Raw genomic sequence first — 16,092 nt, forward strand, 5'->3', positions numbered from 1 at the left:
AAGTCAGAATGAAACAGATTGTGGATTTTTTTAAAGATTTCTCAAACTTTCCTCATTCTTATAACATCTAGACATTTAGATATTCAGATTTCAGAAAAGCAGTAAAGACCATTAGTTAGGACAATGGTACTGCTTATTACATGTCAATGAAAATGAAGTGATAAAGACACTTAGAATTCCATCCAAGAACCCACAGTGCCCCCCAAAACAACGAGTTATTAAACGAAGGAAGCAGAAAGAAAAGGAGAAATGTAACTTCACACTGCATATTTAATAGACACAACAGTAATTGTAGTCTTTGGATCTTTAAAACACCTATTTTCTCACAAAATACTGAGCTTTATAACAGGAACTACTCAGAGGTGAAGTTTATCATCCCACATCAAGAACCAACCATCACAGGGTTGGGATAGCCAGCAGCAGCTCAGCCATCTTGTTACCAACCAAGACATAGCCAAGCAATGGTCCCTCATTCCTAATGAGTATCTTCTTGTGGTGGTTTCCTCTAAGCCAAACCACTGATAGCCCGTTATGATGCAGTGGTGTTTGTGGGTGTACACGTGTGGGGAAATCTCAGTTCTATCTCTGAATTTCACCATCTAAATATCTAAGTCTCTTATACTGCAGCTACTCACTGATCAAAAAGTAAGATATTTCTGACTCTGCCAAATAAAAATATGCGCAAGTTATCTTCTGGTAATGAAAAGCAAATATTTGCTGGTATAAGCGCTGCTGATCTTCCTTACCTTGCATTTTCTTTTGGTGTGAGTGTAACTTCTCCATCTAAAGCAATATCAATCTCACAGTGTTCTGGTTGGATTCCTATACCAAAGAGCTGTATATCCTGAGAGGTATCTGCACCAACTCTTGTGTGATCCTAGAAAATAAGTTGTTACTAAGAGACAAGCAAACTATTGCTGTTTATATAACTAAGACAATATTAGCTGAAGCACTGAGACTACACTGAGCAGATTTGAGGTCACGCATAAACTGTTCTGTTCTGCACTTTATCTTCCTACAGTTTTAGATCAAGCAAAATAAAGCAGCTGATACACAAATTCTGATTTTAAAATATTCCAAGACAATGCTTGCATATAAGCAATAAATGCATATAGTGAAGAAAACAAGCCATGTCATACAGCCATACGGGACAAAGGATAACACAGATAGTAAAACAAGGTGCATGGAGTTGGCTGCTTTTCAGAACACAGCTATATAGCAACTCAACTAAGCATACTAATCTCCACATAATTTCAAGCCATACTGTAAATTCCACCGATACACTTTACTTTGATGTTGCTATAGAAGTTGTACTTTATTTACTGTTGTTCAGATATGGAAGCGTTACCTCAACCACTAAAGCAGAAAAGTAACCACAAAGTAGACAGGTAAGTTTTTTCTATCTTGTTGACAAAGAACTCACCCTTCCAATATACTTCCTACTCAGTCTGTCTGATTAAGTATGCATTTGAAACTATTTCACTCTGAAATGAAGACTATGGTAAACTGAATAATATGGAAGACAGTGGCAGAAGGAAAACACATTTCTGTTCACTTTTAACAGAGCTTTTTTTCCCTCTTTTTTTAAAATCTTTTTCTGTCATTGAAGCCTTTGTTTATTCCTACCAATCACTAATAAACATCTTCCTTTCACAGTTAACTCATTGAATATTTAAGGAAATCCTCAACTCACTAATAAAAAGAAGCATTATATGTCATGCTCTTACTTTAAGAAGCAATGCTCTTTAGTCCAAAAGGCAATTATGCCTGGAAAAGCTAGAATTTATCTCAATGCTGGTACATACTGAACACTTCTTCCACTGTTGGCAAGCAGGAGATCAATTAGGTAAAGCTGAACTGCAAGGGAAAATGTAAGCCTGAACAGCAGGAGTCCTATTTTATTTTACTGCAACTAGTCTTAACAATCTAAATACACTCTGAATATCAAATTGAACCAGAAATTCAAAACAACAAACAAGCATCCTTTCATTCTATATATACATTCTGGTTTCATTGTTACCTTTAAGTAGTAAACCAAAAGCTCATTGAGTGCAGGGTCCGCATTCAGGTTCACCAGGTAACACTTGTCATCTCCGACCTTGATACCTGAAGACTCTAGGGAAATACCCATGCTCTCTAGCTGTCTTTGCCTCTCCTGCAAGCACAAAAATAGGCTAACCTTGCCTGCTGCAATATGTAGAGACAAGTATGTCAAGTAAATAAAAGCAGAGCAACTAAAACTGAAGATTAACATGCATTCTTCATATTGCTACAACAAAAAAATAGAACTTAGGACAACGGTCAAATTTATTTTTAATAGAATTTATTTTTATAAACCAACAAAAAAGGTTAGACCTAATCCTCAAACATCTGCCCTAATGATTTTATCAGAGGTATTCATACATAATACAATGTGGCCTTGAACCTCTGTGTTAGCTAAAAACTAATCTCAATTGCAATGACTACAAAGATAATCAGTCACAAATAATTTTGGAAAAAGCATGCCTTAGTTTAGGTTCAACCTTTTCCAGTGTTGTTATTAATTCAGCTAAACCATCTACTTGGTCATGCATGTCTTTTGCTCTTGTACAGTTTTGTTCTTTTGTTTGCTTGGTTTTGGTTTGGCCAGTTAGGTTGCTTTTTTTTTGTGCCTGTTTATTTGTTTAACAGGGATTGTACCAAAGCATGCATCTGCTACATTAAGAGTAGGAAAGGTAGCCAACAATACTACTTCTCCAAGCTATAGACAGTGGAAATTATAGAAAAATAGATCAGAATACTCAAGTCTTATTTCAAATATGATAATAAGAAGCAAATTCATTTTCTTTCTCTGGTTAAGAAGCCACAAAAAGCAATAGCAAATGTAAACGCAAGTACTGCCCAAAATTCTGATCCTTTTGCAATTCTTGATTTTCTTAGTCACTCCAAGGAAAAATTATTAAATATCCCACTGTGGTCTTATAAATAAAAGAACAACCGAAGTGTATTTTGATGTTATATTTTAAAATTAAATATTAACTTTTATCAGTTATACCATGACATAACTACATTTACTATACAGACATTTAGACTGTGAAAGGAAACGGAGAGCAGAGCAAAGGAAAAATCCAGAGAAATTCAAAATAACTGGTGGTAAAAACAGCATAGCCAACCAAAGCTCATGAAATTCAGCTGACTTGTACTCTGGCCTTTTCTCCTCAAAATTTTTGAAGTACCTGTGCAATTTCTTCTGTTTTCCTTAACTTTTCTTCCCAGGTTACTGTTAGCTCTTTTATTAGTTTTTCAGATTCTTCTAATTTTTCCTTCAATTCTGGTGCCTTCATGGCCTAAAATATAGAAATTAGCAAAACTTTAAGGTACACTTCACATTGCAACAGCTGCTTAAACAAGAAAACTGAATACAGCCAACAGAATATGAAATGCTGCAGGTACAGGATAGGTTTTGACTATTTTCCCAGGTTTTTCATGGCAGAAGGTGAAGAAACAGGTCATTTGCAAAGGAAGAGGACAGAATCAACATAAAATAGGTTCAGATCTGAAATAGATGAAGATCTGCCTAGTGCCTCAGAGGCTAATGGAACTATGCAGACCAACAAAATCTGCAGGGCTGGCCACTCAAGCTTCAGCATCTGTATAAAAAAATCTGAGTATTTAATAACTCTTAATCATCTGAAGCTCAACGCTAATGTCTTTCTTCCAATAGTAGTTTCAAATACAAATTCCTCTTGATGTTTAGCTTTCCATTCTATCTTGCTTTTGTAACTTTTCCTAGAGTTTCATTAAGGCTTTCAAGACTGACATTGTTGATTATATCTTAAGGGAGGCATACTCTGGAGCTAACACAGGCTTCTTGTTTCACAATAGGAAACAAAAGCAAGGGGCTTGAAAACATTCAGCACCAAATAACAACTCAACAGGCGGGCATATAGGTTTATACAATTGTTTTCAACAGAGATGGAAGAAGAGAAAAAGCTTTTAAAAGAATTAGTAAAATTTGGAGTGCTCCCTACCTTCCTATGGACTGTATTCAGCCACAGTCTATCAACAAAACTAAGAACAGACTACAAGAATATTTTCCGATTTAAAATATGGAATTAGAATAGATTTTTATTTAGGAAAAAAGTGAATGGCTCCTTTCTCCTAAGGGAGATTTTCCAATTCCAGTCTGTAAGGATCTGTTCCTATAAGCAACGGTATTCCTTAAATGAATGTAAAGTTTAAACGCCACAAAAATTTAGCTTCAGACATACTTCCATATTCTTTTTCCCACAGTTACTATGTTTTGCCTGAAAATATCAATAAATTTTCCTACAGTGCAGTGCCTAATTTCCCCAGATATCACCAAAAGTACTCCTATCCTGATACTTTTTGCTCCAATTAGAAACATTTATCTAGGATATGCAGCAATCACACACTGTTAACTCTCCAGCCACCAGACTACTGATGGTTCTGGTGTTGCAGTTCTAACAATTCTTGATAGATTTTCACAAATGTCAAAGAGAGAAATGTCACACACATTTTGTGGTCCAATACCAGATTTACAGCTTTTCACACTTTCCCATTTGACATCACAGCAGCATCTAGTCCACCAATTAAAAAAATAATAATTCTGCTAGTAAGTCTACACAATGAAGTTGTACCATCACTCTTATCTGTGCTGTATCATCTACTGCTTGATATGAAGTTCTTCAAGGACAGTCCATTCTGACATGAATCACCACCTGTACAATGTTGTCCTCACTTAAAAGTTATTAAAAATAAACAAATATTATGTTGGATCTATTTCAGGAAACAAGGTTAATTGTTTAAAAAAAAAACCACACAAGCAGAGACCCTTTCTTTGCTCATTTTATAAGACTTAAATATAAACCAAGTCTTCCAGATGAAGTTTGACATTTCCTCAGGTAATTCCATTTACACTGTAACACGAATAATGTTACCTCGGCTTGCGAGAGCTGTTCTTTCAATTTTTCAACTTCTTCTCGTAATTCTCTGATGACCCTAGCATTTGGATCTTCATTCACCACAGCATGATTAACTATCCTTTTGGCTCTGTCTGCATATCTCAGAGTAGAGAGTGTTTCTTCATAGTTGTCTGCTGCTGGACTAATTGTGGCTATCATGGCAGTTTGGCTGTTTCCTCCCAAATTGTCCTGTAGAGTACATCCATATAAAATTGAGGATTAAAAACTGTTCTGAGATTATACAATGTCTTTACAGAGATACTTAAGATACAAATCTTAGGCTGTTTAGACACTGATACATAGTCTGGATGGATATTAACCAAGGTGATCCATAAACATTTCCAACCACCTCCACCAGCCTAAATTCCAATGTAACTGAAAATATGTCAAACAGGACTTTACATACAATTAACAAAGTATATGCTTATCTGCACATATTACTTGAAATAATTTGTAGCTATGACCTTAGCTCATTTCTTTAAAATAAAAGAGAAGCCCATAAGTAGACAGAGGTATGCTAGAACCTATTAAGCTGACAGCTTGTGAACATGGTGAACAGAAAGTATTAATTACCTTGAGAAGCCAAGTGAGTACAGAGTCTCTGTAAGGCACAAACTTATTCTTCCCTTTTCCTGCTGCTTGATCAGCAAGCGATGATATAACTAACCCCAGTGTTGAAAGGGATCTATGAAGGCAACACAGCAGAACAGCTTTGAACACATATTCCAAAAGTATATTTAATAATACACAGAGAAGAGTTTAATTTGTGCCGTGCAAAGGTTCACATTTAATTTTGAAAATATTATAGAATAATTTAAGCTGGAAATGACCACAGGAGATCAAAACAAGGCAATTTATCTATTAAAGTTACATATTTGGAACAATATATGGATAACTACAGTGTTTCATCTCATCTGGTGCTCAGACCAAGTTCCAAAAAGACTAAGTTGAAATATTCATGTATTTGAAATAGTTTGAAAAGTGTAAAGCAGACCACTTCAGTATAGGGACAATTACTGTCTTAGATTAGACATCTACGTTTCCTCAGAGACTAAAAAGCCTTCCATCTTGGACACTGCCTCATGACACCATTACGAGGCAGGGTTGGCAGTGCAGCACGAATCCCCCTGTATCTAGGAACAATGTTTTAAGAGCACTAGCTTAACAACTGACTAAAACCGAACATTTCCCTACCCTTAAGGAGGCAACCTCAAGATAACACCAGCTATGGCACAGGAGAACTAGTCTGGCAGGTGAACCAGCAACTAAGCAGCCATCACATGATAATGGAAGACTGCTCATCAGAAGAGACCGAGAAGGAAGTCCCATGACAAAGGGGTTGACTTATAATTGAGGTGCTGCTTCACTTGAATCTTTTATGGGGAGCAGAGATGAGAGGAATAGACCAAATAATCTTCCAGTTACAGAAGTGTTGCAGGAACACAAGCATGAGAAAAGAAAAGCCCCCCAAACTGCTTAGCAGACAACGACAGCCCCAAAACCACTCTAGAATAGTGAAGAAAATAAGAACTTGTTCACCGTGGTACACGTACCACTTCTACCAACAGGTGCAAGTATTAGCAATCTTGCAAAGCACCTACACATTATATATTCCAATTGTTATATAATCCTGTGTAAATGTTAAATGACACTGGGGCTCTTGGGGTGAGTATGTTTAAGATAATGAGCTGGTTCAGGAGCCTGAGAACATTAAACAGATGCCTGAAGGGTTGTAAAACTGACAACACAAGCTCAAGAGCATACTGGCCCATCATTTTCATAGAGAGTAGCTGGATAATTGGCCATAACTACCAAGGAAATCTTTAGCATTGCGATTAGATAGTTAAATAAAACCTTGGTTCTACTGTTCCACTCCATCCTGTTGAGTTTTTTCAAAGTAGGAGCACTATTTTAGTTGGTGTTTAGACAGTGTTTGCACAGTATTTGTAAAAGTGCCTCAATGCTTCTGAAGCAACATTTTGTAAATGACAAAAATATTGCAAGAATATTTCAAAGAAGACATCTGAGGGCAAGGTAACAAGAACCGTTACATATGTCACCACAGATACCTCATATTGCAACACACAAGGAAACAAAATGGTAAGAAGGTAGTGGAGAGCTGAAAGCAGAATAAAAATGAAAGAAACTTGAGAAGAGCCTCATCAATCCAATGTTCCAAGCAACCCCTCTATTTTGAAACTTTGTCTGAAGGATACCTTTCTAAAGTCTGTCTGAATAATTCACAGCAAAAAGGACAGTCAATTTTAGTTTGTTGCCCAAACAAAAGCCTAACAACTCCGGAAGGCTTGGGGGAGGGAGAATTGGTTTTTGTCTCCCATCTTTCTTCTGCACAGATTGGGAAGACAGTGTGCTAAACATGCAAGAACAAACAGTAGGATGCTGCTGTATGCTGCTCCGTAGCAACCTCCCACAGCGCAACTGAAAAGCACTGACAACACAGTCCCAGTGAAGTCCACCTTCAAGAAGCATAAAATTAAAAAATAAAAAAAAATAAAGATGTAAGAGAGAAAAAAAAAAACATGACTCCAGCTTATTTGCCTCTAATTCCTCTTGTCCTCCTTAAATGAGACAAAATGTGAAAAGCAAAGCCAAAATACTGGGGGAGGGGGGAGAAAAGGACATTTTTTCACTCCGAGGGACAGGGGGATGGAAAGAACAGGGATCCTAAAAGGCCCACCATTGACATCTACTTCACAACAGGGCTGCAACACCAATTCTTAGTTACAGGCACTGTTTTAATAAACAGGAAATTATAAGCAACAGTTCACTGACACAGGATTAAACAATGCGATAATATTTTTGCTCCCGAGTTATAATAAAATACTGATTTTATATTAAGACTATTAACATCTGCAGTAAAAACCAAACTAGAGTACTTTAAGTATGCTACATGAGATTTCGTAATACAAAGCTGCTTAAAGACTATAAGGAAAGTCCTAAAAGAAATGGCTGCACCATATAATTACAGGACTCAGCGGCTGCATTGCTTTATGCTGGATGATGCACCAGAGATCTGTCATTACTTTGATCCTACCTCAAACGACTTACACCTAATGAATCAACCAAAAGGCCTAAGCCAATAAATAGCGCACAAAAGACTGAGGCAGTTCAGAAAAAAACTGTGAGCTTACATGGTGCAAGACCATGGGAAAGTGTAATTTCTGCACACTTTCTGTTCTCCCTGACCCTTTTCCTCAAGCGTGACCAGGCTGCCTTTGCTCCTCTGTGGCTGGAAACTTGCACACTCCCAACAAGGGCCTGTGTCAGCAGCATTCAAGGGCAGGTGGTGCTTCCTTACCACATGGAAGAACTGTCCCTAAATGACTGCAATTCAAGCTACTTCTGTACAGTTTTCCTCCAAATTCTTCAGCAAACAGAATCCTTTTTTTCTATTAGTTAGCCCTTTGAATATAAAAACCCTCCCTAAAAACAGCTTGGAGCCAGTCCTGTCCCAAACCATTCCATCCCACCCTACCACTACCCTTTAAAATATTTCTTTTGGCATTCTCAAGTTAAAATGACAATAGCTATGATTTCACTAATCAGTTAAAATTACAAACTGTTCACACAATTTATTTTTATTAGACACGAATGTACAGTTTGCTTACTCTGTTTTCTCCTGCTATTGTACTTTAGGAATTCTTCAACTACACCGCAAAGTTATTAAGCACCTGTGTTTCTCCACTCACTATAGGAAACCAACACATCCTGTGGAGCAACAAGCACATCCAGCTTTCTTATGAGTTATGGCAAGTCCCCCAAGGACCTCAATAATAAAGAGCGGACACCCAGCACCACTTCATGACCCAAGGCAACTTCATATCAGCTCCAAGAAAAAGAAGTTATCTTTATGACAACTTCACAGAGCCATTAACAAAATAACAACTCTCAGCTGTTTCAGTAAGCGGGAGAGCAATCCACCGCTTCCCCTCTGCAACATGCTGTCCCAAGATACAAGAGTTTGCAGCAGGGCAAGCCATGGGACTGAGGCAGCAGCTACTGCAGTCTTAGGTTGGTTTCATGAAGAAACAAACAGCAGAGAAACCTGCAGAGACTGACTGAATGTCACACTACGTAGTTTTGGTATGCACAGCTGAGCGAACATTTTCCCTGACTTGTAAATACAGAAATAGGTATGTTATTTGCCCATTCTTCTTCAAGGCAACAAAATGTAGTACAAGCGGCAAATTTATTTGCCAGGTAATTATAGCAGCTCTGGTTTTGATCTCATTAAATATAGCGCATGCTACCAATCCAAGTTACTGCATTTTTATAAAAGAATAAAAATGAAAAAACAGGAGCTGACATAGCAAGGTATATGGTTTAAGTATTCTATATTACTCCATAAAAGATTATTGCCCTTCCCTATTAAGTACGGCACACATTAAGTACCCAAAAGAAGATTGTGCACAATGTTCTGTGAAGAATCAGTCTGATGAAACACGCATACCAATTTTGAGGCTTCCAGTAAAAGTCAGACTTCATTAAAGTTCCAAGTAACAGCAAAAGTCTAATAAAAGACACGGCACTAAGAATTCTCTTTTGCCCACCAGTTCCAAAAGAGATTTCACACACAGAATACTTTTAAAATGGACTGAGGTAATACAGGTTTATACCATATAGTAACTTAATTGATGGGAAAAAGTAGAGCTGTCAACCTATCTTTTTAAAATATCTTTTATAGAGAGATCTGGTGCTTGCACCTGCAGCATGGGCAAAACAACTTTCCCTTACTGCATTACTGCCTTAGAAGCTTACTAACTGCATTACTGCCTTAGAAGCTTACTAACAAGTAAACATCCTATTAGAAAAAAATAATAACAATTAAAAAAAAAGAAGTCTTTCTGTATCTAAAACTACATTTGGAGTTTCTTAATAGCTGTTGGGAAAGTTGGCATTTGATTTTTTCCCCAAGAATTAACAGGAAACATTCAATTTTGCCTGTGTTTATGCAAAAGACAAATACAATTTCTAGTAAAATCAATCTGAATTTAACTAGTATCCTGCAGGGTAAAGGTTTGATACCTGCCATTAGACCAACAGGACCATATAATTTTGATCTACAAGAATGTGGCTACTGACCTGATGCATTAAATACATAATATATTAGAAATTATGCTATAAAGAGCAAGCATGTTCAAACTCTAAAACAGGGTAACTGAAAATCATTTTAAGCATGAATGCAGTTCAAACACACTTTTTTGCTATCACTGTTAGATTAAAATACCATGAATTTTTTAATTTTAATTTTAACATGTTGCAAAATGTGTAGCTTTTAATGTTACAGTTGAACTGTTTTGTTGTTGTTGTTGTTGTTGTTTTTTCTCAGGAAAAAAATAGTGTGTTTAAGACAGTAGTGATACTGAGCTATATTCTTGCTTTTGGGTAACAACACAGTAACTACAGTAAAAAAAGTGCCTTGAAACTTGTCATCGCTTGAGTACAAATGCCCAAGGCAATGTTAAACTTAAATAGCTTCATTCTGGTCTGGTTTTCTTAAACTGTGAATTATACTCTTACATATTTTAATACATGTTGGAACAAAGCCATTCAACTCTGCAACTTTGCATTCCTTGAGCATACGATGAGACAAACACATAAGCCTGGGGACAGGGTGTATAAATGAATCACAAAAGGTATATGCCTAATTAAAGAGTGCTGCTGTCACTTTTTCCAGATAATACTCATATACCTCTCCTCTGAGTCAAGTATGAATCAGGATCCCTATGCCAATGTAACAAAACACACGGTGTTCAGTACAGAGCAACTGAAAGAGAGATATTAACTGCTTCTGGCTAGGCATATCATTTGAACCGACTTGAGACAAGCACACTGAGACAGGAGGCCAAGGAAACAGCGGTTGTTCTTACAAGATTAAGGTTTGCAACCTGTGTATGCCAATGTCTTACTTGTTTATGTTGCTGCCTTCCTTCAGACGTTCTCCTGCAGCTCCTGTTTTGGACACTCTTTCACTACCAGCCAAATCCACCAAGCTGACCTTGCTGACCTTCTCTCCAGAATTCTGCACAAATCAAACGGGGGAGAAAAACAGCTAAGAAACCTGAGCACAAAATGCTAATGTGTCTGATATTAGCATAATTACGCTGCTGTCCATAATAACGTGGGTCAAGCTATCAAATTCAAGATATGACAGAAGTAATTCTCACAGTTCTTAGTCTTTTAAGAGTCACTCATACACTATACTAAAGGGCTGAACCACTAATGAAGGTGAATCAGCCATGTGGTAATGTCAATAACTTCACTGGCATAGTAGGTCATTAAAACATATTAACGTCAGCAATAGTTAACACCAAAGACAGGTTTAACAGCGGCAATATAATCTTGAAGTGATACAACTTTTTGCTTTATCTGGTGTGCTTCCTCTCTCTTCCAGTGTTCTCTCAATCTTACATTCTCACCAATGTTACTTTGATTACCAGACCCCACAACATTAAAGGCAGCTGCAGAGCTAAACAAATCACGTATGCGTACCAAACAAAAAATGGTGAGTCATGCTAAAGTCTTGACATAAAAGATGAACAAATCAAGAGAGCAAACATGTTTTTCTCTTCACTTCAGGTCAAATGCAGAGATACTATAATATCATATAGCAACTCAACTCTGAGACACGGTGGCACTTAAGCAGGTTAAACCGTCTTGAGAGTTGAGGCACCTTCAGCATTAAAATGGTAGGCCATGTGTGTCTTTAGAGCTTTAGCCCATATTAAGTGATACTAGTGATACATCTACAAAAGCATGCAGCTGGATAGCAACGGAGAAGCTGCTTCTTTTAATTGACTGCTGCTCAAAACAAATTGAGAACATTCAGTGGCTGAACAGAAGAAAGAAGAAGAATTCACTACAACTCTGTAAATTAACCATCAGAAATACATACACCAGAATGCAGGTCATAAAGTGTCTGAGTCACTATAATGTTGAATACAGCATGAGAGCGGCTGCTTTCTTCATTCATGTTCGTTGCAGCAACTGTTCGTGATTTGTTTCCCTCCGACATCAATGACTCAATATCCTAGAGCAAAAAGAGTAAAAAATGATGCCAGGATAAAAGAAAGTTTTGAGCTTGCTGAATAAAATACCCATCTAGATGGAAGGGTGTGTATGTGTGGGAGAGAAGAAGGGAAGGTAGAAGTAATGAGAAAATTCTTTTTATGTTTTGAGATGCAATGGCAGAGAGGGGACGTAATTCCACAGAACGACGTTACGTCTCAACTTTAAGTGCTGCACTTAAAAGCCCAGCAACAATATTCAATGCACATTCTCCTTATTTGCTGCTGAAATACGCTGGCAATATCCACACTGCAAATCATACTGTTTAACGCCAGTAATCAAGACAACTAGATCTACTTACAGAACTAAACACAAATGCTTTTCTTTACTCAATTGTACTAATACTGTATTCAATGAATTGGGCCAAAGGGTTACCTCACCTGCAGTTTGTACCTTTCTACACATGTAAAAATAAAGACGATTATGTGGAGTCTGATATACGTGCAACAAACTAGGTATTAAAATTTCCTAGAATTTGAAAAAATAAGATGTACTTTCAAAGTACAAAATTTATGATAAAAACTGCAAAAGCAGTTATATATATGCACAGATATGCACACATACAATACGCACAGATGCTTCAGAGAAATAAAAATCCCCATAAAAAGCAAATTGCTTTCCACACAATACTACACAAAGAATGGTTTAAAAACAAAACAACCACAAAAAACATTTCCTAAAGCAGCTTCCTCATAAAAAGGGCTATGCAATTTATACAACTGCACTGCTTTAATTAATTCCATTGTAGAAGTCCATTGGATTCTACAATACTGATTTATTTGAATGCATTCTAGTAACTCAACTGGGCTCAGATGCTGTCGTGATTTAAATGATTAATTATATTAGCCATGCTGTACATTCTCATCCAATACACTTGTATAAAGTAAGAGGCTGTATTCAACAACAACATCAGAGGAATTAATGCTGGAAGAATTAGTATTCTTATTTTGGAAGCCTCACATTTCCTTTGTCAAGAAAACATGATGTATTATATAAATTGGCAACTGCAAAATACAGAGATATCACTTTTCGTATTTTTAACCTACATAACAGCGAACCCAATGCTTTATTAAATAAATACTTGTGGAAGCATTACAGGAGATCTTTGTGATTGTCAGAGACTGTAAACACTCAAGAAATGAAACCTCTGGATGGATACTAGTTTATCTCTGGTAAGATTCCTACTGCTTAGGTGTATATAATTTAGACACCTTTCATGGGTTTAGATTTACCTCAAAGTTTGTAACAGCCAGCTGAGACAAGCCATCTACATATGGCCCCAACACTTTGTGCTCTCGAACCTTAAGGGACTGCCGACTCCTATGGAATAAAATAGAATTTATACACAATCCACTACTGTGAACTTTATTCCAGCTAAAAGACATAAATTCACCTGTACTATGTAGAAGATTTTTGTAATTTCATATGATATTTTCTTTTGTTTTTCAATTAATCATGAGAAGAAAAATGTCTTCCAGAAAGATTTGACTTAATGAATAATAAAGACTCAAATTAATCTAACTGGTTTCAATAAGTATACATGAATTATTTTCAGAGCATCCACCCACCCCAGTATTTGTGGCTGGATCAAAACCTGAAATGCCTTATTTGGCAGAAAGAATACTGACAAAAAGGGAAACAACAAATTCCCCCCAGCAATTTGCTAAAGATTCAGTTCTTTATTAAATTTTCCATGCTTTATTGAAATATGTCAATTATGTCTAAAATCTATCTTTTAACTAATTTGCGTTCTTCTTTACCCAATGCAATTATGCTAAAGAATAAAAAAAGACAATTATCAATGCTCAGACTGAAAAAATACTATCAAGATATCTCTTATCTAGAAATCTTCATGCCAGAGAGCCTAGCCAGTATTTCTGAGCAAACAAAACAGAAGTAATAAAGAGTGCCAGGAGTATATTCTGAGGTGTTGCACCTTCCCATTCCAGAAGTCCAACTTCTAAACAAGGAAAACCAAGTTGTTAATAAGTTTTGCACTCTTTGTGAAAATTAATGAAGTTTTTTACTTGAACAAAGTCTGGATATCATTGCAAAAATACCTCAGCATTTGCTTTCTGGTGTTAAGTTACTTCACATAGTATTTGTTTGCATATATTTTGCTGCCATATTTAAATCAATCCACACTGGATACTACTTCATATACAAGCTTTATATGGATATTTTCTTCTTGCTGACGTTTGGTATCTGCTTCTTTCTAAAGGAGCTGTTTAAACGTACATTCTGAAAAACCTTCTCAAGGATTTCCAGAACTGATTTTCACTTTTCAGTTTCAAACAAAAAAAAAAAAGGAAGGTGGTGAGTGAGGGTGAAGCTACTAACCCTTTTGGGTCAAGTAAATCTCTGACTTTCTCATTGTAGATTTCCATATAGGACACTTCAACTTTAAAAGTATGAGATTCATTTTCTTCCACAGAGATTCTCTGAAATAAAGCACAACAGAGCCGGGGGATCAGACCCAGCTGCTCTGCATTGCCCATCATTGAAAAGGATTTTCCTGAACCTAAAGGAAGAAAGGAAAAGAAAATGCTTTAGAATGAAGTTTCTGAGCTACTCAGTTGCTCATGAAGAATGTTTTAATTCTCTTTTTATTTCTCCAGAAGTACATATCAGAACAACACGACATGTTATTCCAGACAGAATGCTTGCTCTTTGCACTACAAGATACAAGTAAACAAAAAGAGAAATTATCTTAACAGTCTCTTATAACACACACACACGCACAACTGAATGAGCCTTGGGTATGAATTACTCCTTTCAGGCTTCCAAAACAGTCCCAAGAGGTAGCAGCGAGGAGCATATTTACAGGGCTGCATTTATACTGTCACTGGTTAGTTGTTGTGACACTGGCTAAAGTTGCTGTGCATTTAAATGGGACATTAATCTCCAAAGAAGTGAAGCAACTACAAATCACTAAAATGAAACAGAAAACAGCATCCTGATAAAAATGTTTGACATTAAACATTACATTTCTATATATAATTTTAAATACTATCTAGTTTAATATTTATGTTGTGCTCTTCCTACTTCATATATGTGCACAAGAAGTATTCCCTTTCTTCAGCACAAGTGACTCTTACCTGTCTGTCCATAGGCAAAAATACAAGCATTATATCCCTGAAAGGCCTTTTCAAGAATTCCTTCTCCAAGGCACTTGAACACCACTTCCTGACCTAAAAAATAATTATTTTGTAAGTTTATTTTACACAAAATGACAGATTAAACTTTATGGAAAGCAAGAAAAAAAGGTTTTGGGATAATTTTTACTATCGTGTGGATTAAGGAACAAATGATTTCATATATAACTGAGTGAATAAAGTTCAAAACTGTTGTCTGAAACTAGTACAACTCCTACCTCTGTGTTTAAATATACTGCTCATTTTCATGTGAAGGGAACACTTTTTCAAAGGAGTCATATACGCTGAATGCTTAGAAAATGACTTAGATAACAAAACTTTGTATTATTTAAGTGTAAACTTTGCAATCAGCATGCATTCTTTAATCACAAACTATATCAAAGAGCTCTGTAACAGAATTGCAACAAGTACATAAGTGAACTAGAATATTAGGCATATAACAAATGCAATGCTAGAAATAGTACTCATTGTTCTCTTGGGAACTGGCCTCAAGTTTCACTATAAACCATTGTTATCCACCCCACATCAAGGGGATGCTGGAATCCAGGCAGAAACATTCTGAAGACATCGAGGCAGGAAAGGCACATTATGAGTTTGAAAGACTTAAGCAGATCTATCTGAGGACGTATACTGGCAAGTCCATAGTTTGAAACATCAGCTGCAGAATTCATAGTCTGAAAATCATCTCTCTATGCCAGGCAGATCATAGATGTGCTTCTATCTTTTAGATGTAGGAGATAGAAGAGGAGTAGCGTTTTTTGTTGTTGTTGTTTTGGGTTGGTTTGTTGTTGTTGTTTTTCCTTTTTAATAAGGAAGCTCAGAATTTGTACATCACAAACAGGATCAATGGGTTGTTTGGTTTGAGTTCCGATCTGAGAATTGCA

At 36.5% G+C, this 16,092-nt stretch overlaps 1 protein-coding gene across 6 annotated transcripts in view; it reads right to left on the reverse strand.

Annotated features, from left to right (window-relative positions):
* Positions 1-16,092, reverse strand: part of KIF13A (kinesin family member 13A) — a 126,317-nt gene that overhangs the window by 41,121 nt on the left and 69,104 nt on the right. For all 6 annotated transcript variants that reach the window (XR_014579670.1, XM_083824049.1, XM_083824047.1 and 3 more), the window contains 10 exons: positions 15,152-15,244; positions 14,394-14,574; positions 13,286-13,373; positions 11,881-12,015; positions 10,895-11,007; positions 5,538-5,649; positions 4,941-5,153; positions 3,216-3,326; positions 2,021-2,155; positions 747-877 (listed from right to left, as the gene is read on the reverse strand). Coding sequence is in view for 5 of the 6 variants with exons in the window: in XM_083824049.1 (XP_083680175.1) it covers positions 747-877; positions 2,021-2,155; positions 3,216-3,326; positions 4,941-5,153; positions 5,538-5,649; positions 10,895-11,007; positions 11,881-12,015; positions 13,286-13,373; positions 14,394-14,574; positions 15,152-15,244 (1,312 nt within the window). In the remaining variant the exon portion in view is untranslated. The remainder of the gene's footprint in view (positions 1-746; positions 878-2,020; positions 2,156-3,215; positions 3,327-4,940; positions 5,154-5,537; positions 5,650-10,894; positions 11,008-11,880; positions 12,016-13,285; positions 13,374-14,393; positions 14,575-15,151; positions 15,245-16,092) is intronic.

The sequence above is a fragment of the Anser anser genome (assembly GCF_964211835.1).
Source record: "Anser anser genome assembly, chromosome: 2".
NCBI classification, from domain to species: Eukaryota; Metazoa; Chordata; class Aves; order Anseriformes; family Anatidae; genus Anser; species Anser anser.